We start from the raw sequence: 12997 nt of genomic DNA, 5'->3' as shown, positions 1-12997 counted from the left end.
TGGGAGTTAAGTATCCCACCATGTTCAAACAAAAGCACTAGGTACCTGTCTTCATGCTTAGATGCCTGAATAACTTTCTAGTGAATTAAAGCCATAAAATGTGGCAAAATAACTTTTGATGTGTTCTATTTTGGTATCTCAGTATCCAGTCTGAAGTGTCCTTTGAAGGTGCCTATGGGAACCTGAAGCGGCTGTATGACAAAGCAGCCAAAATGTATCATCAGTTGAAGAAATGTGAAACCAGGAAGTTGTCTCCAAGCAAGAAGCGGTAAGAGGGAAAAGAAAAGGAGAGGGGTGCAGGCTGAGGGTTTGCAATGCCACCAGTGTCATCCTCTGGGTTGAGAGTAGTGTCTTTCTGGGAAGTGGGAACTGGTACATGGCCCATTTGAGGCAGTGACTGTTCCCAGAATTTTGAGAGCCCCAGTCTAGATCCCATTCTTGATCTCTCAGGTCATAATTTCAGGAGAAAAGCTAAATGTTGGCTAGGTGTAGAGTTTGAGGTGAGAGATTTTCTTACTCTCCCCTGGAGCTGGTGACTGTTTGTGACGGTTGAGGTATATTGGTGAAAGTTAGAAGTGTATAAGCTGTCTTTTTTTTCTCCAGTTTCATCAGAATGTAGGTTTCAATTGAAACCCGATTTACCTGTTTATAGAGGTTTGTTAGTCTACTCCATCTCTGTGACAGGGTACCTGCTTTACAGTGTTTTCTTCTCAATCTTTTTAGAGGCAAAGACATTAAGAGGTTGCTGGTGAGCTTTATGTACCTGCAGAGTCTTTTGCAGCCAAAGAGCAGGTAAGGTTACGGCAGATAATATCTTCTATTGATAACTCACAGTAGCAGGCATTCAGAATTGGAAGAGACTGTTCCACATAGGACAACAGTGCCTGTGCTGAGGCTTTCTGCCAAAAGGTCCAAGACTTTAGTCTTCTAACCTTGCAGGGAGAGTGAAGAAGATTGTTGTCCAAGGGAGGCTGAAATACCAAAGGATTAAATACTTTGCAACTCTGGCTAAATCAAGCCAGTAGCTGAGTGAATGTTGAACTCTGGAGCCTTGCAGCTCATCTCTGTGCTGTACTATGCCTTCTGTGTTTTCTTGCCCTGTTCAGTCATCAAATGCTTTTTCCTGGCAAGGACTGGATTTAGGCTGACAGGACAGCAAAGAGTCACCGTCTGTATGTGTGCAGGGCTGTTCATTGCATTTGGAAATCTGTAACCAAATACCTTGTTTGGAGAAACAAATAGCATAACCTGTTCATGTTAGAATAAATGGAAAGCTTTGTACAGCTGTGTGATTTTTTTTTTTTTTTTTTTTTCCTTGGATTTTCTCTGTCTCTGCTAGGAGCCTTTCAGGTGATTGTAAATAAACCTCTTACTGCTTGAAATAGAGCAGGTGTTTTAAAGGGCTTATACACAGGCTACAGTTAAACTCATCGTGGAATAGTTTATGTTGGAAGGGACCTTCTAGGGGTCCAGTCCTCCCCCAAAGTAGGGTCCGCTGTGAAGGTAGATTAAAATGTGAAGTCGGATGAGGTTGCTCAGAGCTTCATCCAGCTGAGTTTTGAATGGATCTAGGGACAGAGATCTGACATTTCTGTGGTCCCCCTTCCAGTGTTTGACTGCCTTCACTGTGGAAATTTTTTTTTCCTTGCATCTAGTCTCATTTTCCTTTTCTGCAGCTTGTACCCATTGCCTCCCTTCCTTTTGCTATGCACCACTGAGAGGAGTCTTTCTTAGTCCTCTGTAACCACCTATTTGGCACCTGAAAACAGAATGTTATACCCCCCGAGCCTTCTTTCTTTCAGGCTGAACAAATTCTGTTCTCTTTGCCTCTTCTCATACGTCATGTTCTCTATTCCCCCGAAGTCCAGTTTGTCAGTGTCTTTTTGTTTGGTTGGGTTTTTTTGTACTGGGGACCCCAAGATTGGATGCTGTACTCCACATGCCATCTTGTGAATGCCAAATAGAGAGGGATAATAATTTTCCTCAACCTGCTGGCTGTGTGGTTGCTAATGCAGCCCAGTATGGGATTAGCTTTCAGATACTGACTTATACCAGAGTGGAACTTCCAGGCTGATTTGATATCCGTTTAACACTTATTTAGCGCATAACAAAATTGGAAATTACTTCCATTTCCCAAGCACATTGCCCCCTGAAAAGGATTTGCTAGATGTTTTGCAGACAGGTTTATTCTGTAACTAGGAGACTCCCATCACCGGTTACACTGAATACTGTGAGTGCTTCCTTTGAAGTAGCTAAGAGCTACAGAGGATTTTGGAATACTCTTACAGGGCTGCAAGTTAGAGACATGGGAGGAGGAAAACTTGAGTCCCCAGTTTGCGTGCTGCGTTGTCATCCTTTAACTGAGCAGTGGATCTGAAACTTTTGCTACCTTTAGCTTTGAAGTGCCCTGTGTATCTTGATGGCTACTGCCTGAGCTCCGAGGGAAGAAGTCATATATTTTTTGGTGACCCATCTCTTCGAAGGGAGATGCTGTGGTTACCATTTGTCTTTAATTTAGCAGCTTTGGAGAGGAAAACAAAACCTGATTAATTTCATTTGCTTCCCATAGCTGTCGTTGCCTGCAGTATATTCCCTGGTGCTTCATCCTGTCTAGTGCTAAAGGATAGCCTAACTGCCAGTTTTGCTTCCGTTTCCATTGCCAGGAGCTTGAGTCTTGAATAATAATTGTTTATTTCTTCCTTTTGTTAAGCTCTTTGGATTCTGAGCTGACGTCTCTCTGCCAGTCTGTGCTGGAGGATTTCAACCTGTGCTTGTTCTACCTGCCCTCTCCTCCTAATCTGAGCTCAACTAGTGAAGATGAAGAAGAGTATGAGAGTGGCTACTCCTTCCTTCCTGATCTCCTGATCTTTCGCATGGTGATCATCTGCCTTATGAGTGTTCACAGCCTCAAGAGGGCAGGTAACCAGTGCTTTATTCAGCCATTCAGAAATTTAGTGATTAACATTCAGGAGTCCAGTTAGGCTGAAGATGTTGTCTTAATTGGCATTCATGTTCTGGACTAGTGGTCAGTCTCCTCCACCTCATTACACTGTCTTATTGCATGCAGGTTCAAAGCAGTACAGTGCAGCCATCGCTTTCACGCTGGCCCTCTTCTCTCACCTGATAAATCACGTCAATATTCGCCTGCAGGCAGAGCTAGAAGAAGGGGAAAATCCAGTCCCAGCCTTTCAGAGTGATGGCACAGGTAAGAGAACAGAGACAGTATAAGTGGGGTCTTCCCAGCTGCCTGCCTATAGGGCTGGCTTTTACTTTTCTTCCCTAAATCTCCTGGGCATGGGTTTTGTAGTGTAGTGCCTGAGTGGTGTTAGAGACATCTTGATCTTTGACTGGCTGAAATCCCCAAAGATGCGTAATCTGCAGAGAGTCTCCACTCTAGATGCTCTCTGTGAGTATCAGAATCATCACAGGATGAAAATTTTGCTTTCCTTGCTGTAAGGAGTTATATTTCTCTATCTCTTGGCAGCTCATTCATCATCTGTTTACCCCAATGTGTGCTCCTTATCTTCTGTCTCTCTATTTGCTGTTATTTACTGGACTCTCTTCTCCTCCACTGAGGAGATGATCTCAGGTGAAACACCTGGGCACAGCTGTGTCTAAGGGAGGGAGGCCCTGCTCAGCATACCTCATCTCTGCTCAAACAAAAATAGATGGTTAGCTTCTGGGAGATCCTGTTGAGCAGAGAGTGAAACTGCTGAATCTTTCCCCTGCAAACAGTTGATTTGTAATATTTCACAGAGCGCAAGCCTAGAGTTTTCCTGGTCAAAAGCATCAATGAATGACTCTTCCCCTGCATAGGTTTTGAAGCTGTCAGGGTGACATAGGGCTGCTGGAAAGGCTGTGAGCATGTTGGTCAAGGAGGGGATTAGGTCAACTCAGTCTAGTTACAGGGTGGAGTGACTGGTTTAATGAAGCTGACTGGCATGTGCCCTTGCCCTGCTTGGGGGGGTCACTTGGCTCTCAGACTGTAGAAAGCTGGGGAAAAGATTTAAGATTCAACTGTGTATTTTGTGCTGGTCTAGCAGCATTCAGCATTGAGGCTGCCTGATAATGGAGCAGCACAGCTTGGACAGTAGGAATCCAGGCTTCCCAAGTCTTTCTGGATGCCTTTTAGAAAATGATTCATTCTTCTAGGGTTGCCATTACTTGTTCTCTGGTTAAAGACACTAATAGAAGTGATGGCTGAAATTGCACTACTGTTTCCCCAGGCTCAGGGCTGGCAAGCAGCTTGTGTGACACATTGGGACTTTCTTAACTTGTGGTCTCATTTCAAATGCCTGCAGATGACCAGGAGCCGCGGGAGCCATTGAACTCGATTGAGAAGGAAACTGAAGCTGACTTGGCCAATCATCAGCCCAGTGAGGAACAAAGGAAGAATGACTGCAAGAAAAGCAAGAAATACTCCCGCCTTTCCTGTTTGCGCCGCCGCCGCCACCCCCAGAAGGTGGATGAGAGTGACCTGAGCGAGGGCTTTGACTCTGACTCCAGCCAGGGCTCCATAAAGGGCAGTGATGGCTCAGAAAGTGGCTCAGAGAAGAGTGATGAGGAAGCAGAAGCTGCTTTTGATGTGGAGACGGACTCTGACATGAACAGCCAAGAATCTCGGTCCGACTTGGAGGACATGGAGGATGAGCCAGGTGAGGATGGAAGCGGCCAAGGCAAAAGCGGGCCCAAAGAAGCCTTAAAAAACTGTGTGGATGGCAGTGGGCTGGGGGACTCCAAGGGCCCAAGCATCTCTAAAACTGAGGCTCCGGATCCAGCAGTCAATGGGCCAGCTTCCCTGAGCACTAATGACGCAAGCATAGCCAGTAATCTCCAGGCCATGTCCACCCAGCTGTTTCAGACCAAACGCTGCTTTCGCTTGGCTCCCACTTTCAGCAACATCCTTCTGAAACCGAACAGTGAACCACCCATCTTGAAGGATGGAATAGAAAGTAAGCCATGTGTCAATGGAGATCTGGAGAAGCCCAGCTTGGTGGAGCAAGGTAAGGATCAGTGACCTCGTTCAAAATATTTGTTGTTGCAGTTCTGTGTAGAAAACTGCAAGCTGTAGGAGTCTGTTTGCTAAAACCCACCCCTTCTCATGGTGCAAGTTCTCCTTCGGCCAGGTTTGGAAGAGCAGGTTGCCCAAGTACTGGGCAGGTGTTGGGCTGGGTGTTTCCTGAAGGAGCTTTACTCTTACTGCCTGACATCCAGGAATATGTGTGCTGAGCAAAGGAAACACCTGCAGCTGGTCAGGGTTATCTATTGTTCTGCTCAACCAGCTAAATGCTGAGCAGCTCTGATAATACAGAAGATAATTCCAGCAGGTATTAAAAATTTGGATTGTATTCCTTTTTCCCATGTGAAATCTCTGTAATCAGACACTTACTAGTGCTTCTGGTGATGGACAGTGCAGATGCAGTCCAGGAAGTTCTCCATGAGATGGCAGATTGTCAACTCTGCAAAGCTCTCATAGGAGCTTGTCTGTAAGATGTGACCTAGGTGCATGCGAGAGGAGTTGAGGGCCTCTTTCTGTGACCTTCTGAACACTGGCTTGCTGAGTGCTCAGGGTTGAACCAAACTGCAGATGCACAGCAGGTGGAGCTGCAATGTCTCTATTACCATGCAACTTACACAACTGAGTAATGTTCTGGGAAAAAACAGCTTGAAAGGGAGATGTGATGCACTACAGGGAGTTGTTTGTATTTCAGATAAAACCACATGGGCCTGTTCGGTCTTGTTTGTCATTCCTCCCAGCTTCCCTGGAGCAAAGAAACATTTTTGCATCATGCTGCCAAATTCAATGGGCCTGCAGACTGGCAAGATTCAGGCTTTGCCTGGGCCAGGATTTGAAGTGGGAGTATTAGATCATGTTAATGTTTACTGGCTCCCGGCATTGCTTCATAGCCACTTGAAAGAGGTGAGGGTTAAGGAAGAAACAAATGTTTTTTGGTCTGTTTAACATTTTCTTTCAATGGGTTACCCAGATGCTGCAGCTCCAGGAACGTATTTGAAAAGTGTGGCCATGATACCTTTATAGATGTAGAAAATGAGAGGTTGATTGAGCCAGGTTGAATGAATTAACCCATGTGATTTTGAGCTTTGAGCTCTCCTTGCTTCAGCTGTGCTGTTTCGAAACTTGAGCTATTTAGTGGTCTTAACACTCTATCAGGGGTGGTTTCTGAATAAGTTACTTCCTCCCTTTTGATCCTGAGGGTTTATTGAATGATAATTGCTGTGCTAATAGGCAGAAATGACGGTGCAATTAAAATCATAGAATCATAGCATGGTTTGGGTTGGAAGGGAACTTAAAGATCATCTAGTTCCAACCCCCCTGCCATGGGCAGGGACACCTTCCACTAGACCAGGCTGCTCAAAGAAGCCCTGTCCAACCTAGCCTTGAACACTTTACAGAGAGGGGGCATCCACAGCCTCTCTGGGCAATCTGTTCCAGTGCCTCACCACCCTCGCTGTGAAGAACTTCTTCCTCACATCTAATCTAAATCTACCCTCTTTCAGTTTAAAGCCATTACTCCTTGTCCTATCATTACATGCCCTTGTAAAAAGTCCCTCTCCAGCTTTCTTGTAGGCCACCTTTAGGTAGTGGAAGGCTGCTGTAAGGTCTTCCTGGAGCCTTCTTTTCTCCAGGCTGAATAACCCCAGCTCTCTCAGCCTGACTTCATAGGAGAGGTGCTCCAGCCCTCTGATCGTCTTCATGGCCCTCCTCTGGACTCATTCCAACAGGTCCATGTCCTTCTTATGTTGGGGGGGCCCCAGAGCTGAACACAGTACTCGAAGTGGGGTCTCACGAGAGGAGTAGATGGGGAGAATTGCATGCCTCAACCTGCTGGTCACACTTCTTTTGATGCAGCCCATGATACGGTTGGCTTTCTGGGCTGCAAACACACATCACCGAGTCATGTTGAGCTTCTCATCAACCAACACTCCCAAGTCCTTCTGCTCCAGGCTGCTCTCAATCCACTCATTGCCCAGCCTGTATTTGTGCTTGGATTGCCCGACCCATGTGCAGGACCTTGCACTTGGCCTTGTTGAACTTCATGAGGTTCGCACAGGCCCACCTCTCAAGCCTGTCAGGGTCCCTCTGGATGGCATCCCTTCCCTCAGCGTGTCAACCACACCACAGAGCTTGGTGTTGTCGGCAAACTTGCTGAGGGTGCGCTCAATCCCGCTGTCCATGTCGCCAACAAAGATGTTAAACAGTGCCGGTCCCAATACCAGCCCCTGAGGAACACCACTCATCACAGGTCTCCACTTGGACATCGAGCCATTGACCACAAGTCTTTGAGTGCAACCATCCAGCCAGTTCCTTATCCACTGAGTGGTCCATCTGTCAAATCCATGTCTCTCTAATTTAGAGACAAGGATGTTGTGTGGGACAATGTCAAATGGTTTGCACAAGTCCAGATAGATAAGGGACTGTAGTAAAATGCATCGTTCATTCCTGGCTTGCTGCTACCTTGACCTCGGGTCACTCATGTAGCTAGCGTGCAATTTCATTGGCAGTGGCTTTGAGATCCTCAGCTCTGTAGAATTACCGCAAAGCATATTCAGTATTTAAAATCACTTGGACCCTGGGTCATAAAATAGCCCTACCATTTTCTTCTCTTGCATAGCCTGAAGATTGGTGCACGTTGACCTAAACAGTGATTGCTGACCCTGTTCTCTGCAGTAAATGATAAGGTCCTTGTGCCGGCACATGCTGCTTCCCCCTGCTCTGTTAGTGAGCATCTCAGAGGCTGCTGCAGGGCTTAAGGCATTGTCAAACCTTCACAGGGAGATTTTAGCAATCTTCTCCCAACGAAGAAGAAAATGCAACAGTGATACACTCTTATCAGCAGCATAGGGGACAGGGAACTGGTTTTGTGAGGATGTATGGAGGCACTGATAAGTTCAATTCAACTCTTACCAAGCCAGTGCTGTTCTCATACCAGTAGGGCTTGACTTCTCAAGGGGTTTAATGCCTGCCATCCTGCTTTTGCCTTCCTTTTCCAGATGATGTGTCTGACTCTGAAGAAAGCATTTCAAGTAACAAATCCTGCAGGAATGAGCGGTCCCTTCAGGAGAAGCTAGAGATTGTGACCAACGAAGGGCTGCTTCTCACTGTCAAGGTGTTCCTGGACTGGCTGAGGACAAACACGGACCTCATCATCATGTGTGCTCAGGTGGGAACTGTGCTTGGTGTTTGGTCCAAGGCTGTGTCTGTTCTGTTCCCCTGGGATGGGATGTTAAGGGGATATTGAAGCTACTGTCCCCAGTCCTAGATAGAAGATGATGTTAAATACCCAGCCAGCTGAATTAAGGTAATCTTGACCTAAGAAGTGTTTTGAAGTTTACTCTTCTGAGGTCTGTGAAAGATGCTGGAAAACCCAAGCGGCCTGGTTATTACGTACACATGACTTGACATTTTCTGTGGCCTTTTGTGTTTTGTTCCTGCAGAGCTCTCAGAGCCTGTGGAACAGGCTGTCTGTGCTCCTGAACCTTCTGCCTTCTGCTGCAGACCTGCAGGAATCAGGTACTGGAGAACGAAGTGGCAATGTAATGTTTCAGCAAGCCTAGTCATCAGTGATTTCTATGGTGTATGATAGATCCCAGGCTGAGACATTTGCCAGTAGCAGTTTGTGTATGAGCACAATGGGAAGCGACATTGTGCATGTGTTGTGTGTTTAAACACCATTCCAGCTAAATACTGTCCTGTAGACTTTAGTTCTATTAATACATTATATATGGCTGAGAATATACTGCAACACTCACACCTGTGTATGTGAAGTCTGTGTGTGGCCAACCTGATTGGAATTAACTGTCAAGACCGAAAGTAAGGGTATGATTTTGTCATGGCAGTCATGGAAACTAGTTTTGAAGCTCCAAATGCTTGTGATGTGCCCTGTACCTCAGCCTAAAGATCCCCGTGGTTCATGAGAAGCATAGTTCAAACAGGGATGCTTGTCTGTTGGAACAAATGGGAAAGCTAACCTTTAGCTAACTACAGGTTTTCTGAAATGGTGCCCCGAGGAGGTTGTTTGGGACAGTTACTCTCTATATTATGGGTGGCCTTTTTGTTCCTCCTTCAACACATGCTCACAGTACATGTGTAATGTAAAACCTCTGCCCTTGATCATTACAGATTGTGTGCCTTAAAGCAGCTTTCTTCTTTGTCCCCACATAAGTCACCATATATTGCTGTGCTTCCCCTCCATCCTCTCCAGGGCTGGCCCTATGTAATGAAGTCAAGGACATTCTGAGTGGTGCTGAGCTCCCAGACCTGAAAGCCAACTTGCTGCTACCAGAAGATGTGGCCTTGCGAAATCTTCCCCCTCTGAAAAATGCACACAAGAGGTTTAACTTTGAGCAGGACCGGCCCATTTTCTCAGCAGTTGAGGAGGTGAGTCAGGGTAGATCCTGAATCTTGGCACAAGCTGCATTTCCCTTTCTGGAGATGCAGCCTGTCTTAGCTGTGCAGATGATCATCTAGTTCTTTCTTGCCAAAAAAGACCCCAAACTTTTGAGTCTGAGGTGGGTTCATGTTATTGGTGGTTGCTGCAGTCATCTGTCTATCCAAAAATCAGTGTTCAAAAAATTGCCTTGCCTTCCCTTCCCTGTCAGAGTCATCATGAAAGGAAGCAGTGTCACATGTTGACAGCTTTGCTGCATGAAGTCTCCTGACCTCCCTGGCTGGGCAGAAGAGTTGTTATCTTTGCCCTACCTTGAATGAAGGGAATTTGGTTGGAGCTGCAGGATACTTCCTGTGATCCTTCTCTAGTAAATGCAAAAGTCTCTGAAATCTCACTTCATGTGGCACTCTCTGCCCTTGTAGAGCACTTCTGTCTGTTTTCCTAAGCAGAGAGGGCCAAGGTGATCATTTCTGGGTAGTGGAGGTGTGCAGAAAAAGGCAATTGTTCTCCTGTCTTGCCTTGCTAGGCCAACCCACTTCATTTGGAGTGGGGAATACATAAACATCTTCTGCCTCAATTTGAGGGCACTGCTCTGATGCGTGACGTGGGACCCATGTTTGTTAAATCACAGTCCAGCCGGCTGAGGTCTTGAATGTCATCTCAAGTTGCTGGGACAGCTGGAGCAAAGTGCAGCAATCTCACATCCCATGTGAGCTCACCTTTTGCTGTCTTTGCTCAGCAGCCCAGCCGAGAGTAGTGCCTGCCCCAAAATCAGATATAGATTGTTGTTTTATTTGATTCCTTTTCCCAGCACTGAGGGCTTGAGCAGAGATTTATGGGGGAGAGCCTGTTGATGTTTTCTGAGGTTTTCTTGAGTTGGGGAACCCCGGACTGCAAGCACTTCAAAGCCTTCTGGCCAAATGTAGGCTTTCCTGCAGCCGTCTCCTGCAGTCTTTGTCTTCAGAAGCACATTTCCATCAGAAATGTTTCCTTTGGATCTTTTTTAATAGCAATTCCTGCCTTTTCCAAAAGCATGAGCTAGCTGCAGGGTCAGAACTGACTCAGGCTATGACTCCCATGGGGAGACATGGCTGGTGATTGTCTGTCTGCTTCTTTGCAGTCTGTTGTTCGGATTTGCTGCATTCGGAGCTTTGGCCACTTCATTACCCACTTGCAAGGCAGCATCCTGCAGTTCAACTCAGAGCTTGGGATCTTCATCAGCATAGCACAGTCAGAGCAAGACAACTTGCTGCACCAGGCCCAAGCCCAGTTTCACATGGTGAGTTGGCAGAGGTGGACTAATTCTCTGTACTTTGCAGAATTTCCTGTAGGTTACTATTAGGTTGTAACTATAATCACAGATCTTTGGTGGGAGGTGAAAGTTTTGCTCCTTAAAGCTACTCAGGTATCCCCTTTTCACCCTGTTTCTGGAAGCATGTGCTAGTGTCAGCGTGTGTCTTTCCTGCTAACTGATATGGAAGTTTGTTTTTGTAACTAGGCTGCAGAGGAAGCTCGTCGGAACAGGCTAATGAGAGATATGGCTCAGCTTCGACTGCAGGTAGGAGATGCTGGTTCCAGCCTGAAAACTGGCAGAGTAGTGGCTGAAATGTCTGAAACTAGGAAAGGAAGGGGGAGCTCTCTGCTCCCATCCCACACAGAGGCAGTAAGTCCGTTCTGCAAAGACAGAATCATAGAATATCTCAAGTTGGAAAGGACCCATAGGGATCATCAAGTCCAACTCCCTGCTCCTCGCAGGGCTATCTAAAACTAAACCATATGCCTAAGAGCATTGTCCAGACACTCCTTGACAGGCTTGGTGCCGTGACCACTTCCCTGGGGAACCTGTTCCAGTGACTGACCCACTTCTCAGTGAAGAACTGTTTCCTAATGTCAGTCTGCACTTCCCCTGATGCAGCTTCATTCTGTTTCCTTGTGTCCTATCACTGGTCACCAGAGAGAAGAGATCAGCACCTCTCCCTCTGCTGCCCCCCTTGAGGCACTTGTAGACTGTGATGAAGTCACCCCTCAGCAATTAGGTCACCCCTCAGGCTTCTCTTCTCCAAGTTGAACAAGCCAGGTGACCTCAGCCACTCCTCATAAGTGTTGCCCTCTAGACCTTTCACCGTCTTGGTCACCCTCCTCTGGACACACTCTAATGGTTTGATGTCCTTCTTGTATTGAGGTGCCCAAAACTGCACACAGTACTCGAGGTGGGGCCGCACCAGTCCAGCGCAGAGTGGGACAATCACCTCCCTCTGACCTACCGACTGCATCCATAGAATCATAGAATTGTTTAGGTTGGAAAAGGCCTTTAAGATCGAGTCCAACTGTCAACCTAACACCGCCATGGCCACTAAACTAAACCATGTCCTCTCCTCCATGAGCTGGGAGGTTAGAAGGGCTTGGTGGAGCTTTGCAGGGTGAGTCTTGCCCTGTTTGATTGTTTGTTTCAGCATAAATGTGAAGCAAGTGTCTCTGCATGTGTGTGTTTTCAGCTGGAGGTTTCTCAGCTGGAGGGAAGTCTCCAGCAGCCCAAAGCACAGTCAGCCATGTCTCCTTATCTTGTCCCGGACACCCAGGCTCTCTGCCAGCACCTGGCTGTTGTCAAGCAGCTGGCCACCAGCGGGAGGTTCATAATCATCATCCCTCGAACAGGTATGGGGACTCCATGTCAAATAACTGAGCCTGCCTTCCCTCCTTGCTAGGAGGCCCTGTGGGCCAAGGTGGCGGCTTTCTCTCCTGCTGCTGTTGTCCTTTACTTCAGCTGGAGCAGCTGAAACACCATTTCCACATGTCGCTTTTGGGGCCTGTTTTATGTGTGGCCCATGCTTGGAATCTAACAAAGTTATCGAAGAATAGCTGGAAGGAGAGAGGCCCTGATCACCCTCCACTTCTTCTGCCTCTTGTGGCAGCCACTGCTGCCATGCATCAGAGACAGTTCAGTGGGATGAGGAATTCTTGACACATCTGGATTAGTTTGCAGAAGTATAGCTGTAAGCCAGATGTTTTTTCTTTTTTTTTTCCTGTTAGTGATCGATGGCTTAGACTTCCTGAAAAAGGAGAACGCAGGTGCTCGGGACAGCATCCGGTATCTGGAGGCAGAATTTAAAAAGGGAAACAGGTGAGAGTAGGAGAGTGATGCAATTTGCCCTTGCTTTTGGAATGGGTGTATTTTGGGGTGGGAGAAAATGTCAATGGTGGGAAAAGGCTGTGCATCCCTTGGAGCAGAGTGAGTGGGCCAAGGGAAAGCCAGGCCTCAGGAATGCACTTGGCGAGAGGGAAGGTGGTGAAGTAACAGATTTGGCAGCTGGTTCTCCAGATGTGCTTGTAGTTGCTGCTCAGCCGTGAAATGCAGCTGCTTCTGAGGAAGGGAGGGAGTTGCATTTCTTTATCAGTGTATAAAACTGAGCAGTACCTTTTACTGATGCACTAGGAGTGCTGGAAGAGCTGTACTGCATTATGGCCCAGGTTAGCTGTAGAAGGACAAACAGCTGTGCTTCTGTGAAGACAAACTGCATCTTCAAGGCCTGTATCAGGGCTGGTGGGCTTTGAAATGCTTGTGTTGTTGTGACCTGCACACAGCGATG

At 46.9% G+C, this 12997-nt stretch overlaps 1 protein-coding gene across 5 annotated transcripts in view; it reads left to right on the top strand.

The window, feature by feature from the left end:
- SMG5 (SMG5 nonsense mediated mRNA decay factor) overlaps window positions 1–12997 on the top strand; it is a 30242-nt gene that overhangs the window by 14835 nt on the left and 2410 nt on the right. For 2 of the 5 annotated variants that reach the window (XM_030025376.2, XM_030025377.2), the window contains 12 exons: window positions 143–268; window positions 724–792; window positions 2711–2919; window positions 3068–3205; window positions 4302–5003; window positions 8014–8183; window positions 8458–8533; window positions 9225–9400; window positions 10531–10689; window positions 10909–10968; window positions 11906–12065; window positions 12441–12531. In XM_030025376.2, the coding sequence (XP_029881236.1) occupies window positions 143–268; window positions 724–792; window positions 2711–2919; window positions 3068–3205; window positions 4302–5003; window positions 8014–8183; window positions 8458–8533; window positions 9225–9400; window positions 10531–10689; window positions 10909–10968; window positions 11906–12065; window positions 12441–12531 (2136 nt within the window). Of the gene's footprint in view, window positions 1–142; window positions 269–723; window positions 793–2710; window positions 2920–3067; window positions 3206–4301; window positions 5004–8013; window positions 8184–8457; window positions 8534–9224; window positions 9401–10530; window positions 10690–10891; window positions 10969–11905; window positions 12066–12440; window positions 12532–12997 lie in introns of those variants that run through there. The other 3 variants (XM_041126054.1, XM_041126052.1, XM_041126053.1) reach the window with 3 other exon arrangements.

Source organism: Aquila chrysaetos, chromosome 9 (genome assembly GCF_900496995.4).
Source record: "Aquila chrysaetos chrysaetos chromosome 9, bAquChr1.4, whole genome shotgun sequence".
Taxonomy (NCBI): domain Eukaryota; kingdom Metazoa; phylum Chordata; class Aves; order Accipitriformes; family Accipitridae; genus Aquila; species Aquila chrysaetos.
Note: the sequence above shows the minus strand (reverse complement) of the source record. Positions and strands in the feature narration are given on the sequence as shown.